We start from the raw sequence: 25,392 nt of genomic DNA, 5'->3' as shown, positions 1-25,392 counted from the left end.
TATGATGATAAATATTGAAATACCGATATATCGTATTGTTTAATGTGATTATACGTATCGATATCGTGGGCTGCTGTATATTGAGTATTATTTGGTGTATTTTATTAAATAATTTTTTTTACAGGTACAGTTTTGTTGCCTTGTTTAAAGGAAAGAACTGGCACATTTGACATTTTCAGTGTTTTGATGATTAAAATACATGTGTTAGGGTTAGGGTTATTTTACTGCTTGGTGTGGACTAAATAATCAAACTCACGGTGTGAAAGAGCCTTTAGTATCAGAGACATGATTTAGCCTTTTAATTTTATTGAACCGTATCGAATTGATTTGAAATATATCGTATCAAATCGAAAGCTCACTGTATCGAGATGTGTATGGTACCTGCATATTCTTAAAGGTTGTATGGAGGATTTTTTTTCAGTTTCAAATTGTCAATGAAAGTTTAAAATACCATTACAGAGACACAGCAGCTTTGTAATTATGATGACCAAAAAAAAAAAAAAGAATGAAAATCTATCAACTGTGGACACAGTGAGGCCAGATAAACATCAGCCAATAGAAAACGAGGCTGCCTCATTTTCTATTGGCTGTTAGGTTGTCAATCAAACTCCTACATTTCTACTGTAGTGTAACTGACTCTTTGGCGCGCTGGGATTATGTGGTTTACGCAGTGGTTCTTAGAGTTTTTTAAAACTGTAGCTTCCTCGCATTTTACACAAACTTTGTTGCGATTGCGGACGAGAATCCACGACCAGTTTGCCACAAAAGAAAGTCCGTTTTTGAGGTCGCTGAAAGAAGAAGAGAAGGGGAAAAGGAGCAAAACCAAACTGAGGTGATTCTTGGAGATCTCTTCCAGCGATGGCACGACTGAAGCAAAGACGAAGGGTCTAAAAACTGACGTGTCGGTCGCTAAATTATTTCTAGACAGGTCACTTCAACAGTAAATCTGAACACGCACGGCTGTAAACAAACGTGATTTCTAGAGTAAAGAGGCAGGAGGAGGTGTTTCTACTGAGGGAGCTGTGGAGGAGGAAGGTGGTGTCACACATGCACAAGGACGGTCGCTGTATTTCTCTTCCCTTAAAAATCCTCTCTACAACCTTTAATGATACCAGCCCAAGGTATCGGTCCCATGATATCGGTCCAGTCGATATTCAGTCAGACACCTGCTCTCAGATTATAACATAAATCAGAAAATAACACGCGATTTCAACCTAAACGATTTGATTCAAACAGATAAAAAAGTGTTTCAGTTGTTGTCAGCTGGAATCATTTATCTGTGAAATCCTTCCGTTTGTTGCATCAGCGTCGGGGCCGATAAGACTGAAGTAACCGGATACTTTTACACAAATAAAGTACTGCAGTGTTCACTTTCTTCAGAGTAAACTTGTACTTTTACTGCGTCCGTCTGTGTGGGAGTGAAGACCGTCGGGTTCAGAGCTGATACACACCACCTCCACTCATCTGTCTGCCTTATCTTTACTCTATCCTTCCTCCCCCTCCCCCTCTTTCTCCGCCTCTCTCCTGCTCTTCTTTCACTCCGTTTTCTCTCTCTCTACCGCTCCTCACTTCTGTTCTTCTTTCAGACATTTCTCTTTCTCCTGCACTCTCTCATTCCTCTTTACCTCTCCCTCTTTCAAACATTTCTCTTTCTCCTTCACTCTCTCTCTTTTCTTCTCTTATTCTCTGTCCGTCTGCCTCATTCTCTCTCTCTCTCTCTCTTTACCTTGTCTTACTTCTCGTTCACTCTTCCCTCTTTCAGTCTCTCTCTCTTTCCCTCTATCCTCACTTCTCTCTCTCCGCTGCAATCTTCTCGTTGTCTTTCACCATTTCTCTCGCTTCCTTTTCTGCTGCCCTTACTTCTTGGTCCCTCTCTCCTTTCTCTCTTTCCTCTTTCTTGTATTAGTTTACCTCTCTCTCTCTCCTCCCCTTCTCTATCTGTCATAATTTCTTCTTCTTTTTTCTGTCTCATCCCTCTCTATCACTCCTTACTTCTGTCCTTCTTCCACCCATTTCTTTCCTCAGCTTTTATTCTCTTTACCTTGTCTTACTTCTCGTTCACTCTTTCCTCTTTCACTATTCCTTTCAGTCTCTCTCTCTCTCTCTCCCTCCCTCTATCCTCCCTTACTTCTATCTCCATCCCTCCTTCTCTCTCCACTGCAATCTTCTCGTTGTCTTTCAACATTTCTCTTTCCTTCTCTCTTAACTCTCTACTTTCCTTTACTTCTCTCCCTCATCCTCCCTTCTTTCCCTCCTCCCTTCTCTTTTTCTCTAGCTCTCTTTAACTCTCTCTCCCCCTCTCCCTCTTCTCCGTCCCTCTTTCTCTAACTCCTCTATCGTTCTTTCCTTCTCTCCTACCTCTCCCCACTTCTGTCGTTCTTTCAAACATTTCTCTTTCCCTTTCACTCTCTCTCTCGTCCCTCTTTACCTCTTCTTACTTCTCTGTCCTTCTCCCTCATTCTCTCTTTCTCTTTACCCTGCCTTACGTCTCTCTCACTCTTCCCTCTTTCACTACCTCTTTCCCTTCTCTTTCTCTCCCTCTGCCTTTCCTTACTTCTATTTCCATCCCTCCTTCTCTCTCCACTGCAGTCTTTGCCTTACCTTTCGCCATTTCTCTCTCCCTTTCTCTCTTCCCTCCCTCTGCTTTCCTTCACTCCTTCCTTGATCCTTCTCTCCCTTCACTCTCTCCTTTTTCCACTTCTCTTTCACTTTCTCTCTCTCTCTTTACCTTGCCTAACTTCTCTCTCCGTCTCATCCTTCTGTTTCCTTCACTCTCTTTCTGCAGCGCTTTTTGCACTTACATCTCTCTCTCCCCCTCCTTCCTATTCTCTCCTTCTTTCTCTCTTTTTCACCATTTTCTCGTTGCATCCCTCTCTCCTCTCCTCCCTCTCGTTCTCTTGTATCAGTCCGTCTCTCTCCGTCGTTTCTTTCTCTCTCTCTGGTGTCAGATGGATTGTGTTTTTATCGTGGGGAGGACTGATGTGTGTGTTTTGTTTTTTTTTTCTCTCAGACCATCACAGTGAAATCCTGCACCAGCTCCACTCCTCTCTGCGGGGGCAGACAGCGGGGCAGAAGAGCAGAGGGGCAGAAGAGGGCAGAAGAGGGGCAGAAGAGGGGCAGAAGAGGGGTAGAAGAGGGGCAGAAGAGGGGCAGAAGAGGGGTAGAAGAGGGGCAAGAAGAGGGGCAGAAGGAGGGGTAGAAGAGGGTAGAGGGGTAGAGGGGCAGAGGGGTAGAAGAGGGGTAGAAGAGGGGTAGAGGGGTAGAGGGGCAGAAGAGGGGCAGAGCGGTAGAGAGGCAGAGAGGCAGAGGGGTAGAGGGGTAGAGGGGCAGAGGGGTAGAAGAGGGGCAGAAGATGGGCAGAAGAGGGGCAGAGGGGTAGAAAGCTGGAACCAGGGGCTGTGGGGGCAAAAAGGTGGGGATGGGGGTTGGTTTAGTCCTGGTCTGTACTTGGTCTGTTCTTGGTCTGTTCTTGGTCTGTTCTTGGTCTGTTCTTGGTCTAGTCCCGGTCTAGTCCTGATCTAGTCCTGGTCTAGTCCTGGTCTATTCTTGGTCTAGTCCTGGTCTGTTTCTGGTCTGTTCTTGGTCTGTTCTTGGTCTAGTCCTGGTCTAGTCCTGGTCTGTTCCTGGTCTAGTCCTGGTCTAGTCATGTTTCTGGTCTAGTCTGGTGGTCTAGTCCTGGTCTGGTCTAGTCCTGGTCTAGTCCTGGTCTGTTCCTGGTCTAGTCCTGGTCTGTTCTTGGTCTAGTCCTGGTCTGTTCTGGTCTAGTCCTGGTCTGTTCTGTCTAGTCCTGGTCTAGTCCTGGTCTGTTCTGGTCCTGGTCTCTGGTCTAGTCTGGTCTAGTCCTGGTCTGTTCTTGGTCTAGTCCTGGTCTATCCTGGTCTCTTCCTGGTCTAGTCCTGGTCTGTTCTTGGTCTAGTCCTGGTCTGTTCTTGGTCTAGTCCTGGTCTGTTCTTGGTCTAGTCCTGGTCTGTTCTTGGTCTAGTCCTGGTCTGTTCTTGGTCTAGTCCTGGTCTGATCCTGTCCACTTCAGCTTTACTTTGAGGTGGGGACGGGGGCTTTAAAACCTTTCTACCTCCATCGAGCCCAAACCAGACCGAGTTACAGGTCAGATCTGTGGAGAGGCGAGGACTGTGTGGGCAGAGACGTGAGCTCGTGTTTGGCTCTTTCACAGTTTGGACACGTCTCTCTGTTTTGATTCTCCGAATGAACTCCCACTCCTTTCCTTTTCTTCGGTCTAATCTCGCCGCTGTTTTGATTTTGTGAAGCCTGACGGAGTTAAAGACGACATGTTGAGCTTTTGTGTTTTGTCTGTTATATCATCTACGGCGTCCCTGGATCGTGTTTTTCATTCGTGCCAAAATGACCGTGAGACGTTACTGAAACCTACGTGTATCATCGCTTAAAAAAAAAAAAAAAAAAAAAGCAAAACTGAAAACAAAGTCAGTACAGAGCGGTGAACGTGTTTTCTTTTGTCTCTTCTGGTTAAACGGGGATCCCAAACATGTCAGCGGAGAATTGGGGAAACGTTTTGCATCTTAAATCTGACATAAAGTCGGTTCATTTGTTTAAAATGTTTTCATGTGCACCAACAATTCACGCATCAAGAATCTCGGACTTCCGGTCATTGCGCAATTCATACTGGGAAGGATTTTCTGAAAAAGTGAGCATCAAACCTCCATGTTTGTTTTCCCAGTGGGATGTGTCTATTGTCTAAGTTGATCTTTTCAAGTCTTTTGAACCATATCACTTTTGTTTCTGGTTCTGATATTGTCATATTTTAGTTTTGGGATTCGGACATCGTTAATTGTGTGGTTGTTGGATCCTAACAGCGGAAAACGACTAGAGAAATTGGTTTGTGAACTCGACGACAAAGTAAAATCCGGTTTGTTAATGGAGAGGAGCAGAAGACAAACAGACTGAGCTGCACTTTCTTGTTCTTGTGGTTTTACAGAAACATCACATCTTGGTCTCTTTGCAGTGGAAGGTGTTTCTTGGTGAACAGTTGGAGCCTTTCACTTTGGCGTTGACTTTTTAAATTCGTAACCAAGACTAAGTGAGGGATTGGGGTTTTGCTTTGTTGTCGCTCCACATACAAAATGTTCTCTGTAAACTCGGGATGATTTAGGCAGTCACAGTTTTCCTTTTTGGTTCTTCCTGTGGATCAGTCCTGCCCATTGCCTTCACCTTTCACTATTTTTCAATTCCGTTGGGAAGAGAAACAGTTTGAACAGAGGTTTGAGTCACACACATCTGATTCACTTTTGTATTTATGGAGTTCGCAAACAAATTTCTCGAGTCGTTTTCCGCTGTTCTGCTGATCCAACATCCACACAATTACAATGTCCCAATCCCAAAACTAAAATATGACAATATCAGAACCAGAAACAAAAGTGATATGGTTCAAAAGACTTGAAAAGATCGACTTTGACAATAGACGCATCCCACTGGGAAAACAAACATGGAGGTTTGATGCTCACTTTTTCAGAAAATCCTTCCCAGTATGAATTGTGCAATGACCAGAAGTCCGAGATTCTTGACGCGTGTATTGACTCTGCACTGATTCTCGGAGGCTTTAAAAGGCTTTATCGTCCAGATCGAGTTTATTTGCTGTAAGGATTGAGCCTGATCCATGCCTGACCTCACAGCATTAGGATTCGTTCGGTCGACAGTCGGCGGGTACTTTTTTTATTTAACCAATCGCTTCTGTTTTGTCGTGACGTTTGTAATGCGGCAAAACACTCAGTAGTGTCCAAGTCATTTCCGGCAAAACAGCAAACAAAGCAAAGAGTGAACATGTCTGTCAACGATCACTGTCGTTTCTGCGAGATGAACTTGTGAATTAAAGGTGCGATAAAAAATGTGAAGTTTGTGTGCGGGCCGCACCTCTAAACCAGAACTAAAACCAGGATTAAACCAGGTCCAAACCAGGTCTAAACCAGGTCTAAACCAGGTCTAAACCAGGTCTAAACCAGAACTAAAACCAGGACTCAACCAGAACTAAAACCAGGTCTAAACCAGGTCTAAACCAGAACTAAAACCAGGACTCAACCAGAACTAAAACCAGGACTAAACCAGAACTAAAACCAGGACTAAACCAGAACTAAAACCAGGACTCAACCAGAACTAAAACCAGGACTCAACCAGAACTAACTAAATGTGAAGTTTGTGTGCAGGCCACACCTCTAAACCAGAACTAAAACCAGGATTAAACCAGGTCCAAACCAGGACTAAACCAAGTCTAAACCAGATCTAAGCCAGGTCTAACACAGGTCTAAAACTGGGCCTAAAACAGGTCTAAAACAGGACTAAACCAGGACTAAACCAGATCTAAAACAGGACTAAAAGAGGTCTAAAACGGGGTCTAAAACAGGACTAAACCAGGACTAAACCAGGTCTAAAACAGGTCTAAAACTGGGCCTAAAAAAGGTCTAAAACAGGATTAAACCAGGTCTAAACCAGGTTTAAACCAGGTCTAAAACAGATCTAAAACTGGGCCTAAAAACAGGTCTAAAACAGGTCTAAAACAGGACTAAACCAGGGCTAAACCAGGTCTAAACCAGATCTAAAACAGATCTAAAACAGGTCTAAAACAGGTCTAAAACTGGGCCTAAAAAAGGTCTAAAACAGGACTAAACCAGGGCTAAACCAGATCTAAACCAGGTCTAAAAACAGGTCTAAAACAGGTCTAAAACTGGGCCTAAAAAGGTCTAAAACAGGATTAAACCAGGTCTAAACCAGGTCTAAAACAGATCTAAACCAGGTCTAAAACAGGTCTAAAACAGATCTAAAACAGGTCTAAAACAGGTCTAAAACTGGGCCTAAAAAAGGTCTAAAACAGGACTAAACCAGATCTAAACCAGGTCTAAACCAGGTCTAAAACAGATCTAAAACTGGGCCTAAAAAAGCTCTAAAACAGGATTAAACCAGGTCTAAACCAGGTCTAAAACAGATCTAAACCAGGTCTAAAACAGGTCTAAAACTGGGCCTAAAAAAGGTCTAAAACAGGACTAAACCAGGGCTAAACCAGGGCTCAACCAGATCTAAACCAGGTCTAAACCAGGTCTAAAACAGGTATAAAAACAGGACTAAAACAGGACCAAAACCCCTCCGTCTGTGAAATATTGTCGGATATAAAATGGCACAAAAAAGGAAACATTGGTCTAGTGTGTTCTGATTCCTGACCGAGTCGCTGGAGAGAGATGAAACTGAGCAGAGGCACTAGGCAGCTCCAGCCTGCCTACGTACAAAATAATACAACCCCAGTGATGAAGGCGGCGCCCACAGAAACTTCCGGAATAAGGTGAATAAGAGAGAAAGTGAAGTACTGGAACGTTTGAGGTTTTGAGGTTTGAGACTCACTTTCTGAGCTCGGTGCACTCGTCCTGAGAGACTCTGTGAGCTGTGACAGGCACATTCTGTAGCTTGGCATATCTGAAAAACACAAAACAAAGACTTATCATGCTGCACAAAAAAGATTACAGAGTTACAGAGCACCGTGACAAGACAGTTTATCAGTTTGTACAGCATATACATTTTATAACACCATTTTAAAACAAATGTTCAGAGTCCAGGTTTAGATCCAGGACCGGTTCAAGTCCAGGGGGGAAGTCCGTTTAATCCGCACTGAGTTTAGTCCTGGTTCAGTCCTCACAACACAGATATTATGAAAGGGTTGAATTTTAAGTCATGGTTAGTCCTGTTTTAGACCTGGTTTGGTACTGGTTACTCATGCTTTCATTCAATTCAACTCATCTTTATTCTGGATTCATGGTCCATTTTTAAAGCCACAGCAGAGTCTCCACACGTTGGACTGATCGTTTTGCATTGAGTCTCGTATTTGTGAGTGACATTTATTATTTAAGTGTCTGGTTTGTTCAGTCTGCAAATAAAACTGAACATTGAAGCTCTTAGTGCAGCTTGCAGTGTTCACTTGAGCAGTAACAAACATCTCAGTCGTACTCGTCCATCGTGACCTCTTCAAAAGAACCACAAAGTGTCTCTGTTGGCACCTGCAGTCTTTGCAAATGGCTTTTTTGTAATTACTCCAGAAGTGGGTCGTGTACAGCAGTGTCACACACACACACACACACACACACACACACACACAAAAGCAATATCTAAAAAATATGCAAAAAGCAATATCTAGGTATGTTAAAATGAGTAGATTCATATATATATATAAAATATCAAAATATCGATATATATCATATTGTTTAATGTGATGATACAGTATCGATATCTTGGGCTAATGTATCGATATATCGCCAAGAGTATTTTTTGCTATATTTTACTCAATTTTTATTTATTCACTGTTTTGATGGTTAAAATGTTTGTGTTTCATATGAACTTTACACAAGAAGTGGTTTAACAAAGACTTTTAGTATCACAGACATGATTTAACCTTTATTTTTACCGAACTGTACCAAATCGCTTTGAAATATATTGTATTGAATCAAAAGTGCACTGTATCGTATCTTTATCTATGTATTGAGGTACGTATCATATCTGCAACTTCTTAATGATGCCCAGTCCGACTGACGAGTAAAATTATCTACCAATGGAATAAGTGTGTTTTTTCTTATTTCAAGCAGCATCACATTTCGTTTCTTATATTACATCCAAAAAGTTGTTGCTTTCCTTATTTTCAGTGTAGAAAGAAGTATTTTCATATTTTAAGTACAAAAAGTCTTGTTCTATTAGTACAGGGGTGCTCAATATGATCTACCAGTCGATCTCCAAGGTCGTGTGGGTAGATCGCCGTGTCTCATCTCGGACTCGCGTTTGGACTCGGTCTTGTCTCTCACTCGAGGTCTGACACTCAACAAGTGTGATCATATTTCATTCCGGCCGCTGCTGTTGGTAATAAACTTGTAGCGGGTGCAGGAGCGTGTGGGGCGTCTCAGTGCAGCCTGTGCGCTCATTTGAAACCCGCGGAGACTCTAGGGCGCATCACAAACACACACGCTCCCTATGCACGGCTCGTCTGCGACAGCGTGTGCCCTCGTGTACCAGCGTGCATCACAGGGCAGCTTCAACTTCCTAAACATCCTACCTGTCCATCTGCCTCACGTTGTGTAAAGTGCCAGAGGAAGTTCTCTTAAAGAAGAGGTTCTCAAACTGTGGGCGAGGGTCCAAAAAAGGGGCACAGAGTGTTTCAGTGCAGTTTGCTTGGCTTTGTATTTGGTAGATCATTTTGACTTGGTCATTTTGTAAGTAGCTCACATGATGAAAAAGTGTGAACACCCCTGTATTAGTAGATAATTTTACTGCTATTATTAGTAGATAAATGAAGATATAAACACTTAAATATATCAGAAAATGACTTAAAAGTAGTGAAATTATCTGTCCATGCAGCAAGACCTTTTTACTTGACAAGTTATCTTAAAATAAACTTCCTCTAGACTAGAATTAAGCATCTCTGGTCTGGTAAGTAGAAAATAAATCTGAAAACAAGAAGAATAACCTGAGATCGGTTTTAGAATCTTGCCCAGATCAGAGAAATTTGCAGTGTAACAACTTTATATCATTTTAGTTTAGTTTAACAGGAAAGTCTGTGTCTTTCCCGCTCAACTGTTAGTACGACGTCGCCGCGTGGTAGAATCCGAGGACGACCTGAAGCGCACCTGTTGAGCAGCAGGTCCAGCACTTGTCTGGTGGTGGCGAAGGATCGGTACGTGCAGAGGAAGATGGTGACGTAGGTGGAGTCTCTGTCCTTGAACGCCGTCACCATGTACTCCACCAGCCTCTCCAGCGTCCCCGCCTTAATCGTGCGCACTTTGCACGTCTCGTACAGGCTCAGCGCCGCCTCCGAGTCCACGCCCAGCCACCGCTGACCCTTACTGGCCGAGTGATGCAGCTGCACCTTCCGCAGCGTGATGGTGAAGACCGCATCCTCCTCGGACTCCTCCCCGATCTCCTGAGTGGAGCTCTGAGGAACGAGAGACAGAGAAAAAAAGACAAGGGTTAGATCTGGTTTATGTAACAGATAATACTCCCTACAACTGTCCTACAACTGTACAACAACTCACCCTTATGTGACAGATAATACTCCCTACAACTGTATAACATTGTGGCATTTAAAGCAGTTTACATACACATATTATATTACATTTATTTTAGTAACTTTTTTGAAGACATTTTTTTTTACTTTTTCTCAGGTATTTTTCAACCCCACACACCTTTCTTGGTGTTATACTCTTATTACGATAAAATAAACTGCTTTTATATTTATTTTCTTAACCATAATCTTTGTTCTGGTTTATTTTAGTTTAATTATGTGTTTGGGCACCTAAACAAAGCAAAGAGAGCTGAAAACTTTTGCTAACAATTTTCAAAGTTTATACCACTACAAAGTCAGCACTGAAAAGAAAGTTTTTTTTTTTAGTTTTTAGGTTTTCAGTTCACACATAACAAGAACTACAGTATATCTCTATAATCCCACGTTTAAAGGTGCATTGTGTAACTCTCTGCCACCTGCTTGTCTTCATGGAAATGTTATTGCTTTGTCTAAAATGTCTCACAGTTTGGCCTTAAACGCATCTATTTCCAGGGAATTCAGAATTGAAACTACTGAGAACTATTCAAGTGCTTGTCTCCATGGAGATGTTATTGCTTTGTCTGGAATGTTCCACAGTATGGCATTAAACCTTTCTATCTTCACGGAGACCAAACCAGACCAAGTTACCGGTCAGAATGTCAGTTTTTCTTGGTATTTTTGAGCTATAAAACCAGTTGTAATTGAAAAAAATGTAAAGTAAAGCTGTTTAATGTCACACTGTGGAACATTCCAGATAGACGGACCAGAAACCCAACCGAAAAGTTACACAGTGCACCTTTAAAGCCCGAAAGTAGGACGTCTGACACTGATTTGTAAAATGTGCGCTACAGAAAACCGCTGATGTCAACACAGTGGTCCTATTGACGACATTTAGGAACTTCAAATGATTCTAATGATCCAAACTCAAATCCTGTGAGTGAACGTAGCGAGGACGTCAGCTGGAATGTTCCACAGTACGACATTAAACAGCTCTACTTTACATTTATTCAATTACAGGTGGTTTTATAGCTCAAAAATACAGAGAAAAACAGACATTCTGACTATGAGCGGGGTCGCCTCTCCACAAATCTGACCCGTAACTTGGGCTCGTTCTGTCTCAGTGAAGATAGAAAGGTTTAAAATGCCGTACTGTGGAACATTCCAGACGTGCCCTCCACCAGAAAAGTTAATCAGAGCCAATGCATCCTCAAACGACAACAGACAAAACAGCAAAATTGTTTTCGTTTTCAGTGCTCTTACACCGCAGTTCTGATAATAGTCCTGGTCGAATCCTGGTTTAGTTCTGGTTCTGACCTGGTTCAGTCCTGGTCAAGCTTTTGTTTAGTCCTCCAAAGTGCCTTGTCATTATGTGAATCCAAAATATAAACTGCTAGTCTCACTGCTAGTTTAGTCCAGCAAAGCCCTATTATTATAACAACTGTGATGAAACAGCAGGACAGTCGACTGGGGGTAGTTTAAATACATTTTCTTTTGGATTTCTCCGTTTTAAAGCTCCTTGATTACACAAAATTGACTCTTGTGAGCTTTAAGTCATGTTATAATGTTGTTACCTCTTCAAAAACAGACCTGGAGTTGTGTTCGTATGTTTCGGATTATAAGGCACACTTAAAATCCTTAAATTTTCTCAAAAAGCGACAGTGCGCAAAAATCTAAATGTTTTAGTACGACTTTGGTAAACTACGAAGCTGCGCCGCTTGATGGATTGTCGGAGCGTTACGGCGACTGTAGTCAGGAGCCTCGCGGAGTCCGACAGAAGCTGAACCACATCAGCAGCACAATCAGCGATCTGTTTTTTTTCAGCGCTTATAGTTTACGCAAATTAGTCATGTGGTTTTAAGTTTTGTTTCTGTAAAACGTAAACAAATGTGCACAAAGCTGAATTACGCCACGATCTGCCGATGGATCGTGGACGCCTGGACTAAGGATCGGTCTCAAGTGTCATCCGTTTGTTTCACTTAATGCTCCTTATAATCTGGTGCAACGTATAGTCCAAAAAATACGGTAGTTTAAATACATTTTCTTTTGGTTTTCTCCATTTTAAAGTCCTATATTTCACAAAATTGACTCTTTTAAGCTTTAAGTCGTGTTATAATGTTGTTTCCTCCTCAAAAACAGACCTGGAGTTGTGTTTAATCCTTTATTATGAGTCTGTCTACATCTCGAAAGCCCAAAACACTCTGTTCCAACTTGTGATGTCATGAAGCTGTAGTTTTAAGTTAACAGCTCGCCCTTTTTTCAGTTTTAGTTCAGTAGAGATTAGCAATTCTAGACTGTGAAATCATCCAAATGATTCTAGTGAAGGTGAATATGGATTTAAATAAAACAAAACACAACTCCAGGTCTGTTTACAATGAGGAGACTACCATATTTCTCAGACTATGAGGCGCCTTATGTATTAATTCAGGTTGTGTTTACTGACCTTGAACTGATTTTCTGTGGTACACGGCACTCAAAAAGCTGTCAAAATGTTTTAGTACGACCTTCATAAACTACGAAGCCGCACCGCTTGATGGATTGTTGGAGCATTACGGCTGCCGTAGTCAGGAGCCTCACAGAGTAATGCCCAATTTACGGTCCTTAGTCCGACAGAAATGGACTGCATCAGCGCACAAGGAGTGACCTGTTTTTTTCAGCGCTTATAGTTTTTGTAAATGGTGCACCTTATAGTCCAAAAAATACAGTATTTTAAATACATTTTCTTTTGTTTTTCTCTGCTTTAAAGGTCCTATATTTCGCAAAATTGACTCTTTTAAGCTTTAAGTCGTGTTATAATGTTGTTCCCTTCTCAAAAACAGACCTGGAGTTGTGTTTTGTTTCATTCCATGTTTGAGTAACTCTTTATTATTAGTTTGTCTCCATCTCCAAAGCTCAAAAATGCTCTGTTCCAAGTTCCTTTTTTACCTTTATTTCGGTAGAGATTGGCAATTCCAGGTTGTGAAATCCTAAAAATGATTCTAGTGAAGGTGAATATGGAGTTAAATAAAACAAAACACAACTCCAGGTCTGTTTACGATGAGAAAATATTTAAACATAGATCAGAAAATAACATCATATGGGTAATTTAAAGGAGGTGAAATAACGTGAGAATTCAGAGACAGTATCCCGGGTTTTGTCCACGTTTTAGAGCTTCAGTCCAGCCCGTATATTCCCCCCCCGTCTGTCTCGTTCGGCGTGCGGCGTCTTTGGTGTGTGTGCTCCATCACTGTCGTTACCATGGAAACAGTCTGTGTAATGTGCAGACTGTGGGAAAAGACACAGGCCGCTGTTACAGGACGATCTGTTACCGCGTGGAGGAGGACAAGACAAATGGAGCGCATCTTTTACGAAATCCAGAAATCCAGGGTTTGTTCCCGTTTGGAGCACGCGATTTTCTCATCTATGTTTTATAACGTGGTTTCCTCATCACAAACAGAGCTGGAGGGTGTTTTGATTCACACATGTTTAACGCACAAACCTGCAGATTTATTAGGCTGAGTTCTTCCCTCAAACTTGCCTAGAAATCCAGAAGGATATTTGTCTGTATTTGTTATACAGGTACAGCGATGAGTCTGGATTTGTCCAGGCAACCCTCAAACTGACAACACTCTGTTCCACCTTGTGATGTCATGTGGTAATTAGGGATGGGTATCAGTAAGAAGATGCCGATATGATACATGTCTCAATACAGAGCACTTCCGATTCGATACAATATATTTCAAATCAAATCTCTACAGTTCAATCAAAAATAAAGGTTAAATTAGGGACGGGCATTCGATCGTCGGAAGAATTAACGATCGATTATCGATTAATCATTAAGGTTTTTATATTAAAATGATCATCATTATTATTACTATCTGCACTAATCTGCATAAATAAATTCAACTTTACGACATATAAACATAACGACTCTAGATCCACATCAGCTGTTTGACATTATAATGTGTTTAATTCAGTTTTGTTCAAATCTCACAGAAACAAAACTTAAAACCACATCACTAATTTACATAAACTAAGAGAAGATAAAACTCCAGCTCTTGTGTCGCTGATGTGGTTCAACTTGTGTTGGATTAAAAGACATGACTCAGGTGAATACAGGTCAGTGTGACCAGATTTGTGTTTGTCAAAACCAGGACAGAGTACGGGGGGAGGGGGGCGGGGCCTCGTCATCCACATTGAGCGACTCTCACCTGGAAAAACTTTTTCCCACTGGACACAGAAACATATGTGCTGCTTTATACACTGTGCACATGGACTCACACTTGTCCCCAACGCAACTGAAAGCATTGAATTTCTTGTACAAATCATCGTTAAATCCACATTTGTGCTTCGGTACGTTGCAGACTGACCCACTGTTTGTGTCTCGCTCCTTCTCGCACATGGAGGGACACGTATCGACCAAACACATGTATCGAATCATGACACCAGTATCAAATGAACAAATGTTTTTATTTTACTGAAAACCAAAGTAACTCAAAGCTGCTTTATATAACTTTTCTGGTGGTGGGTCCGTCACCTGCTTGTTTCTATGGAGATGTCATTGCTTTGTCTAGAATGTTCCACAGTGTGACATTAAACAGCTCTAAGTTACATTTATTCAATTACAGATGTAGGATTTATGGCTCGAAAGTACCTAGAAAAACAAAAAACAGGCATTCTGACTGTGAGCGGGGTCGCCTCTCCACAGATCTGACCTGTAACTTGGTCTGGTTTGGTCTCCATCAAGACAAAAAGGTTTAATACCATAGTGTGGAACATTCCAGACAAAGCAATAACATCTCTCCACTGGATTCTCCACCAGAAAAGTTACACAATGCAGTCCTGATGTAGACTTGGTTCGGTCCTGATCTAGTGGTTTAGTACCGGTCTAGTCCAGGTTTGGTTCTCGTCAAGACCCAGTTTAGTTTTGATTGGTCTACGTGTAATTTTCTCATGTTTGTGTCCAAGAAAAATGTTCCAAAGTCGGGTTTTAACTTTCTATTTCTCCTGCCGCCTCCAGAAAGTTACACGGTGTTGCTTTAAATCTCTAAATTGCTTTCAAATTAACGTTTTACCGTAACAGATGACACACAAACTCATTTTAGAAGCGCAGTTGTAACACGATCGAGTTCTTTATCCCAGTCTAATTTGATCCTGGACCGGTTTCTCTGTTTGTGTGGGAAAGCCCTGGACAGCTGCAAACGTGCACACCCCCGAGATCACGTGCACGCCCCCGGGATCACGCGCACGCCCTCGGCTCACGTGCGCGCTCTCGGCTACAGGCTCGCAACAACAGGAGGGCGGCCGGGAAATCAATGCAGCCCAACAAACGGCCCATTCAGACGCTGTTGTCTCTGGTTTTAACATTAACGAGAGCTCAAGGAGAGACCGACCGCTGTGCAACAAATCGGAAAGCCGTTTGAGTTTTAGTGGCCTTGGAAACTCGGGCAATTGGACAATTTGGGAAAAATAAACTGGTAAATGATTGTGATTAGAGTTGCGATTTATGTTTCGGTAACAAGATTCGGTTCAAAGTGTCCACAAGAATTGACGAAAAGACAAGAATCAAAACAAGAATCAGATTTCAGAGCGTGTTTAGAGCAGGGTGAGCAGTTTTTATGCAGAATAAGAGCATTTTTTTTGTCTTGGACAAGTAGGGCTGTGCAAAAATATTGAAATATCGATATATCGTATCGCTTAATGTGATGATACAGTATCGATATCGTGGGCTGCTGTATCGATATATCACCAAGCGTACTTTTTGGTATATTTTACTCAATTATTTTGTTACAGAGCTACAGTTTTGTTGCTTGTTTAGAGGAAGGAAACTTTTTTTTATGCGACACATTTGACATTTTCACTGTTTTGATGAATAAAATGTTTGTGTTTCTTATGAACTTTGCACAAACATTGGTTTAACAAAGACTTTTAGTATCACAGACATGATTAATTTTTAGAGAACTGTATTGAATCGATTTAAGAGATATCATATTGAATCGAAAGCTCTCTGTATCGAGATATGTATCGTATCGTGGCCTGTGTATCGTATCGGCAACTTCATAATGATACCCAGCCCTATTGGACCGTCACGTGGGTATCGGCACAGAATTTATTTATAATTTATATTTTATTATTTATAATAGTTAAATTCATTCATCACACATGACTAAAATCCCCAAAAATATTAAATATATGAAAAACACATGATTTTTCCAAGACAAACGTACTAAAATTGATAGATAAATAGATTACAATTTATTCATAAGTACAACAACAGCTGGAATGAAGCTCCTTTTAAAACTGTTCGTTCTGGATCTAAAAGCCTCAGACCAGTAATCTGATCTGATCATGGCTCTTAAATTATTGGAAATCATTCACAGCTAATTTAATAATCAATAGTGAAAAGTGCCACATGCTCACATCAAAAAGAGCAGTTTGAAAAAATACATACAAATATATTTACTTTAAAAACCAAAAATAGTCATGTCAAAGTCATTTCAAACATGTTGGTGGGTCCAAAATGAAAATAAATCCTCATTTACCTTTTCCGTTCAGAGCATCATAATTCCTGTTCGTAGGAATTCCTAATTATTTACAGCAAAGAGTTCAAAAGCACTTTACACTGAGTCATGTTAATGCTCACAACAACTAGCATGTTAGCGCACTTCCTGATTATTAGACAATAAAACACTTATAATTAGATGCAGACAGAACACAGTGATCTTATTTTGCTTACAGTATAGGCTATTTGTATCCTGATTCATCAGACGGTTTCACTTCGTAGAAACTGTCTGACCTCGCAGACGTTTTCGCTCGACGGTAGGCAGGTATTTTTTTATTTAACCAATTGCTGCTGTTTGGTCGTGATGTATGTAATGCGCCGCTAACGATGATAACTGATATATTAAGCTTTTCCCAAACCCCGCAGGAAGGAGGACAATAACGTCTTTCCCCTTGATAAAATTCACCAAACATTGTCTTTGTTCCGGCTTTAAATCCTCGATCTTGCGAATCATTGCCAACACTGAATGTATGGCTCTTCACTGATTGGCTGGTGCCCGAACTCGCACTTCCGGGATTTTTGCAAACAGTCTAGTGTATTCTGATTCCTGACCTAGTCGCTGGAGAGAAATGAAATTGAGCAGAGGCACTAGGTGGTGCCGGTCTGACTAATCTAGTCAACAAAAACATATTTGTTCTGAAATATGTGGAAACAACTCACAAGTACAGGCCCTTTAAGAGCTATAAAGAATATTATTATACTAAGACACAGTAATTCTTTTAAAATTCACAAAAACAAACTGTGTTTTTATTAGAGCTGGGTATCATTAAGAAGTTGCAGATACGATACATATCTCGATACGTAGGCCACGATACATATCTCGATACACTTCTTGTGCAAAGTGAATATAAAATACACACATTTTATTCATCAAAACTGTGAAAATGTCAAAATGTGTCTGAACAAGCAACAAAACTACAGCTCAGTAACAAAATAATTTAGTAAAATATACCAAAAAATACACTTGGCGATATATCGATACAGCAGTCCCCGATATTGATACTGTATCATCACATTAAACGATACGATATATCGATATTTCAATATTTTTGCACACCCCTAGTTTTTTTGGTAACATTTGCATCCCCAGAGATCAGATTTAGTTCATGTTCAAGTGTTTTTATTTGGTCAATGTTTAACTCATTACAGTCGATTCAGTCTGATGTCATAAAATAAAACATGTTCAGTTTGCAGAACAAATCAAATCAAACACTAATAAGTCACTGACAAATGTAGGCAGAAACTAAAGCTTATTGTGCCTCTCCTTATCTTTGCAACACAAATACTCTTTAAGTGTGTAATTTGAAGCGGTAAATAAAGTACATGTGGTGTTCAGTTTCGCGGTGACTCGGGGAAGTGACACGACAGTACGACATTTCTATTGAGTCCTCCACACGGCTAAATTTAAACACGTCCCAAATCAAACAGCGGTGTGAGATTCAGCTCATTATAACAGACGGAGAATTAAACGAAGAGGAACACGTGAAGAGAGACGTCCGCTGTAGAGTCCCGCTTCGGTCTGGCTTTAGTCTAGTTTCTGAGGTTTTAGTCCTGGACGGAGTTGGGGAAGTTACTCTAAAACTGTAATACATGAAATATTATGAGTTACAGCTCTAAAATTACAATATTACAGTCCCAAAAATGCAACCTGAGAGCCATAACTTTGCATTACTTTGAGTTACTTTTGTCGTGAACACATTTTTATTTCCCAATTTTAACAAAAATACTCTTATCGCTACAGGGTTCGATTCGATTTGTTTTTATTTTGAGTTTGTGCATAGAGAGAAACAATAATCATATCAGGTTGTGCAAATAATTTAATTTTGATTGCAATTTCGATTTGTGCATCAAACGATCTCCAAACTCATATAATCAAGTTGAAACGAAGCATAACAAAGTTTATTTTGGGATTTTTTTTTTTTTATAAAAATAAGTATATTTATTTGATTTTTTAAATATAGCTACAATACAGCTGGATATTTAGTTTATTTTGGAGACATTTGTTTTTCTGCATTATTTCATGTTCAAAGTTTATTTTATTCATTTTATATTTTATACGTCGCAAAACTGCTCTGAGGTTCATATCTGTAGCCTGAATTTATCTTCAATTTGAAAGTTTTGTGTAAATTATCCATAACAAAGTGTTTTTTTGAGAGAAAAATGCTGAATAAATGCATCATAAAAGTAAAAAAATTTTTTTTTGAATAATCGTGATTTCAATTTTGACCAAAATAATCATGATAATGATTTTTTTCCATAATCAAGCAGCTCTATAAACATACGACACACACATACACAACAGAAAAGCACATTTCTCGAAAAGTAGCAGGAAGAAGAAAAACGTTTCAAAAATTCAAAAATGATACGTTTGCTTCTGAACAATGATGACGAAACTTTACAAAACTTTACAAATATTTACGTATAACAAAATAAATGACATACTATGCATAATAAATATAATTTTTACCCAATTTCTTTCTCTTTTTTTGTATTGTACTGTACTATTTTTTAGAAACTGTCCATATTTCATCTCTTCAAGGGAATTTAGACTTTACATGAGCCAAAACCAACAACAAACAAACAAACAAAAAGATATATTGAGTTTAACTTTTGAGCTCCCGTTTGGGACCCTGACCCACAGTTTGAGAACCACTGTTGTTGTAAACCAAGTTTCACTCGCCCTCAACACTGAAAAGTTACACAGTAGAGGTGTGCAAAAATATCGAAATATCAAAATATCGTATCGTTTAATGTGATGATACAGTATCGATATCATGGGCTGCTGTATCGATATATCACCAAGAGTATTTTTTGGTGTATTTTACTAAATTATTTTGTTACAGCTACAGTTTTGTTGCTTGTTTAAAGGAACATTTATGCAACATATTTGACATGTTCACTGTTTTGATGATTAAAATAGGTGTTTTACATGAAGTTTGCACAAGAAGTGGTTTAACAAAGACTTTTATTTTCATAGCCATGATTTAGCCTTTATTTTTATTGAACTATATCAAATTGCTTTGTTAAAAAATTTATAAATTGTCCATATTTCATCTGTTAAATAGAATTAAGACTTTATGTGAGCCAAAACCAACAACAAACAAAAAAACTAAAGATACAGAGTTCAACTTCCTGACCCACAGTTCGAGAACCACTGTTGTAAACCAAATTTTCAGTAAATTTTGTCCAATAACATCACCACCGGAAAAGTTACACAGTGCACCTTTCATGGACGAGTGTTGTGTCACGATATTAAAATTACAAACTCGATTTCAGTACTGAGAAATTCACTCAATACTCGATACAGACGATCCCACAATGATAAAAAATGCTCCTTTTTGAATAATAGACTGTAATTTTCACACACAAATTAGTCTTTATGCCACCATGAGATCGTAAAGGTGCATTGTGTAACTTTTTCGGAAAAAAATTAACTAAAATAAAAGAGTGTTTTTGTTGCGTTTTAGTTTGTTTTTTTCTTCTTTTTTTTCATTTTGGATGTTTTTATTGCACTGAAAACCAACCTAACTCAAAGGTGCATTGTGTAACTGTTCTGGTGGAGCGTCCGTCACCTGCTTGTTGCTATGGATACGTCAAATCTCTGCTTGGAATATTCCATAGAGTGACATTAAACAGCTCTAACTTACATTGTATTCAATTACAGGTGGTTTTATAGCTCAAAAATACATACAAAAACAGACATTCTCGCCACAGATCTGACCTGTAACTTGGTCTGGTTTGGTTTCCATGAGGATAGAAAGGTTTAATGCCATACTGTGTAACATTCCAGACAAAGCAATAACATCTCCAAACCATCTGACAGATCCTAAACCAGAAAATGTATGCATAGATAAGGGAAAAAATGTGGTGATTCAGGATTTTACGGGTGATGCACAGGGAGTCTACAGTCCACTCTGAACAAGAATAGACGAGTTTGGATTAAAAATAACCTTTGTTTTTGTCATTTGAGATCTAAATAGTTTTGTTAGAGAATATTTTTGGACACGTGGGCGACTTTGAAAACCACAGTAAACACAAATATGTATTATGTTTTCACTCCCGTCTGGACTGACACAGATTCAGAGTCTCCAAATATTTGTAAAAAGCTCTCTGTACTGAAATATCGACATATCGTATCGTTTAATGTGATGATACAGTATCGATATCGTGGGCTGCTGTATCGATATATCTCCAAGCGTTTTGTTTTTTTGGTATATTTTACTAAATTATTCTGTGAAAGAGCTACAGTTGTGTTGGCTGTTTGGAGAAAGTTCACTTGTTTATGCAACACATTTGACATTTTCACTGTTTTGATGAGTAAAATGGGCGTTTTTTCTTAACTTTGCACAAACTTAGTGGTTTAAGTAAGACTTTTAGTTTCACAGCTATGATTTAGAGTGCGACACTGTTTTTTAAACTCCACACACGTTCACTAGAATCATTTGGATCATTTCAGCCCTGGATTTACCGATCTTTATGGAACAAAACCATTCTGCACTGGAGCTCTATAACACTTTATTTGTTACAGTGTTTTTATACGTGTTTATTAAGGGTGTAACAGTTCATGTATTTGTGCTGAACCGTTTCTGTACAGGACTGTGGGTTTGGTGCAGGGTTGTGCACAAGTGAGTTTGCTCAGTTTATGTGTGTTTACGTTTGGTCACTACATGTGCAGCTACATGGAGGCTTGGCTCTTTAATATTCATGAGCAGTGTTGGGAAGGTGACTTTTAAAATGTAATCCCCTACAGATTACAGATTACACACCCCAAAATGTAGATGGTAACGTAATCCATTAAATTACTTAAAGTGAGTAATGTAATCTGAATACTTTGGATTACTTGATTTGCTGTAGAGAAACAAAGACGAGGAAATCTTCACATAAGATGTTTTGTCTGATAAAAGAAAATTTAAAAAGCCCAGTTTTACTTGAACCAAATTAAAAATATTATTGATAGAAGACGAGGAGACACGGTCCATGCAGCATGATTTAGTCCAGTTAAATCCTGGTTTAGACCTGGTTTAGACCTGGTTTTAGTCCTGGTTTAGACCTGGTTTAGACCTGGTTTAGACCTGGTTTTAGTCCTGGTTTAGTCCTGGTTTAGTCCCAGTTTAGACCTGGTTTTAGTCCTGGTTTAGACCTGGTTTTAGACCTGGTTTTAGACCTGGTTTTAGTCCTGGTTTAGTCCTGGTTTAGTCCTGGTTTAGTCTCAGTTTAGACCTGGTTTTAGTCCTGGTTTAGACCTGGTTTAGACCTGGTTTAGACCTGGTTTAGACCTGGTTTTAGTCCTGGTTTAGTCCTGGTTTAGTCCTGGTTTAGTCCCAGTTTAGACCTGGTTTTAGTCCTGGTTTAGACCTGGTTTAGACCTGGTTTTAGTCCTGGTTTTAGTCCTGGTTTAGTCCTGGTTTAGTCCTGGTTTAGTGTCCGCCAATGAGTGGAATTACCGAAAAAAAAAAAAAAAAAAGGGGGAAATGTGAAAACAGGAAAATCCCGCTGTGTAATTTATTTCAACAAAGTAAATGTAATCCAATTACCACTCACTGAAACAGTAACTGAATACAGATACTCATCATTTGTACTCTGATTACATAACTCCAGTACATGTAATCTGTTACTCCCCAACACTGCTCATGAGGAACTTGTCCGTGATTGGGGCAGTGTTTCCTGCAGCGCTTGACAGTTAGAGCGACCGCCTTCGTGAATCCTCATAATAAAACTACAGTCGTCGCACCACAGTCCTCACTTTCACCTTTTGCCAGCACAGAATCTCCACTCCCCCCGAGCCCCGCGAACTCTGTCTCGAGCAAAAATGTATTTCCAACCTCTACTGCGGACGTTGTACCTGCAGCAGATCTTCACTTACTGCAGACAATGTGGATAAGTTGTTTTTTCTGGCCAAAAATCTGAAGCTTAAATAAACCTTCATGCTGGAACTGTTAGTGCTGAACTTTACTTTTTGAAAAGTTTTGTTTACTGTTTAAAAGAAATTAATTTTTTATAATATTTCATACATTAGTCGCTTATTTGAAGATATTTTATTGAACTTATTAGCTTCACCAAGCATCACTTTGCATTTATTTTATTTTCTCGTTGTTAAAACAAATGAAAATATGCACACGGTTTTGCAGTTTGTTCCCAAAAATGAACCGAACCTCAAAACCGAGCTACGAAACCAAACTGTGATTTTTGTGTATCGTTACACCGCTAGAGTTTATTGTGAAATGTGAAATGTGGGACCAGCCTCTCAAATCTGCAAAACAAATTTACCTACGGGTGAGAATAAAGCGACTCAATCTGGTCTTACATCTACTGAACTAAAGGTAAAAGGAGCTAATGACTTCAAAACTACCCCTTCGTGACATCACAAGGTGGAACAGACACGTGTGAATGAAACGAAACACAACTCCAGGTCTGTTTTTTTTGAGGAGGTAACAACATTATAACACGATTTAAATCTCACAAGAGTCAGTTTTTTGCGTAATATTGAATCTTTCGTGACACCCAGTCCACTCCTCCGAACTGTCGAAGCTGACCCACTTTCGCAGGAAGTGTAGCGCCCATATTTGGTCAGGAGCCTTCTCAAAAACGTAATGTGATTAAAAACATAATGTAATAAAGCTGCGTGTCATATGACCAGAGTTACGGAGAACGTGATGAACTCCTGTCATGACGTTTGCGTGATTTTGTGTTCGGGTTTGGAGACTTTTGGATTCACTTTTTCAGCAGCGTTTCATGGACTAGTGTTGGCACGATACTGAAATTAAAAACTAAATTTCGATACAGAGAAATTCACTCAATACTCGATACAAACTACGATATCACAACGATAAAAAACATGCTTCTTTTTAGTAATAGACTAATTTTCATGCACAAAATAATAGGACTTTCTTATATTTGTTCTGGTAAAAGCTCAAAATCAAGACTTAAAATTCTTCAAGAAAGCTCAAATGTTGTTGTTTTTTTTACAGTATCGATACCAGCTCAAATGAGTATCTAGTTTCGATATGAGTTTTTGTAGTTACTAGTATCTGATTTTGATTTGACCAGGACTAAACCAGGACTGGATCAGACCAGAACTAAACCCAGACTAGTGATTCCAGAAGGTTATTAGTCCACAATGGGGCTGGGTATCATTTAAAACTTGCCGATACGATACATACCTCGATATATAGGCCACAATACGATATGTTTTACAGTGCACTTTTGATTTGATACGATATATTTCAAATCGATTCGATACGGTTCTTTGAAAAACAAAGGCTAATTCATGGCTGTGATACTAAAAACTCTGTTAAATCCACTAAATTAATACGAAAATCACCCATTTTACTCAAAACGGTGAAAATGTCAATATAACTGTAGCTCTTACACAAAATAATTGAGTAAAATAAACCAAAAAAATACCCTTGGCGATATATCGATACAGCAGCCAACGATATCGATACACTATCATCAAATTAAACGATACGATACGTCGATATTTCAATATTTTTGCACACCCGTAGTCCACAAGTTCAAACAAAACTCATATTATTATCTTATTATTATCATTTTTTTTAAAGTTTGAGGTTCAATTTATTTATTTATTTTTTTCAAATTTAATTCACACAGATGTAATTTTCATACACGAAGTTTCGTTATCTCAGCATGAGGTTTTATATTTGTTCTGATAAAAACTCAAAATCAGACTAAAACTGTTCAGGAAAGCTCAAATTTTGTCCTGTTAACATTTTTTGTATTTTTATTTTTATTTTATTTTTTTTAGTATCAAATGAGTATCAAGTTTCTATATTGGTTAAATATAATAAATATAAATAAATAAACCAGGACTAGCGATTCCAGGAAAAACCACAAGTTAAAACTAAAATCACAATCTAACTCTAAATAAAAACAAAAGTCCGGATTGAATTTACTCAATTTTTTGTTGTAATGTTGGTACAATATGAGTTTTGTTTGTATCAAGTGCAAGTGACCCAACCTTTTAAACATAAATTAAACAACAGCTACGGTTAGACTAATACAAATAAATGAAAACAAAACCAACAACATGATTTTATTTGTTACATGTAAAGTGTCTCTGAATGGAAGGGATTTCCAGAGCCGATGACACAGACGGGGGCATTTCTCACCACTACTTCCTGTATTTTTGTACTTTACTTCTCAACGGTTTCCCACAAAGTGACATTTAACTGAAGTAAAACTGTGATAAATATTGACCACAAGAACGATCACGATCAAACCAAGTCATTAAATAACCGAAAAACACGAAAACCTACTGTGTCATATGTACTTTAAAGTGCATTTGATGATCCTCAACTTATTACTTAAACCCGTTGTAAATGTTAAATATAGTTTTACACAAATCTAGAAGCAATTTGTGAAAAAAAACAGTTTAAAAATATGTTGAAAATTGCAGAAAGTAGAGAGTTCTCATTTAGAGAAGGGAGAATTATGTTCAACACAATTTTCAAAACACTTTTTTGTGATACTTTTGATTTCAATAAAATAAAAGTGTTTTCTTCTATTTTTATTCGTCAAATATACATTTTTGTGCACATTAGAGGAGTTTTTGCGGAGTGTACAGGACGGTTGTGAGGCTGGAAGTCAAATTTAAAACATAAAAAAATGACCAAACTGGAAAAAGAAAAATGAAATCTTAAGTATAAGTAAAATCTTAAATATTATAGTCTAACCTTTTATTTGCACTTTGACTCTTGTAGCTTTAAGTTGTGTTATAATGTTGTTTTCTCATCAAAAACAGACCTGGAGTTGTGTTTTGTTTATTTAGCTGTAAACCAAAAATGGCCAAATTGGGAAA

General features: G+C 39.0%; 1 protein-coding gene across 6 annotated transcripts in view; it reads right to left on the bottom strand.

Moving 5' to 3' along the window:
- The window catches only part of LOC110162079 (ral guanine nucleotide dissociation stimulator), an 88,511-nt gene that overhangs the window by 27,423 nt on the left and 35,696 nt on the right, over positions 1-25,392 (bottom strand). For all 6 annotated transcript variants that reach the window (XM_055162080.1, XM_055162082.1, XM_055162081.1 and 3 more), the window contains 2 exons: positions 9,624-9,928; positions 7,360-7,431 (listed from right to left, as the gene is read on the bottom strand). In XM_055162080.1, coding sequence (XP_055018055.1) covers positions 7,360-7,431; positions 9,624-9,928 — 377 coding nt within the window. The remainder of the gene's footprint in view (positions 1-7,359; positions 7,432-9,623; positions 9,929-25,392) is intronic.

Source organism: Boleophthalmus pectinirostris, unplaced genomic scaffold, assembly GCF_026225935.1.
Source record: "Boleophthalmus pectinirostris isolate CB_2022bp ecotype Guang Dong unplaced genomic scaffold, ASM2622593v1 HiC_scaffold_4, whole genome shotgun sequence".
Taxonomy (NCBI): domain Eukaryota; kingdom Metazoa; phylum Chordata; class Actinopteri; order Gobiiformes; family Gobiidae; genus Boleophthalmus; species Boleophthalmus pectinirostris.
Note: the sequence above shows the minus strand (reverse complement) of the source record. Positions and strands in the feature narration are given on the sequence as shown.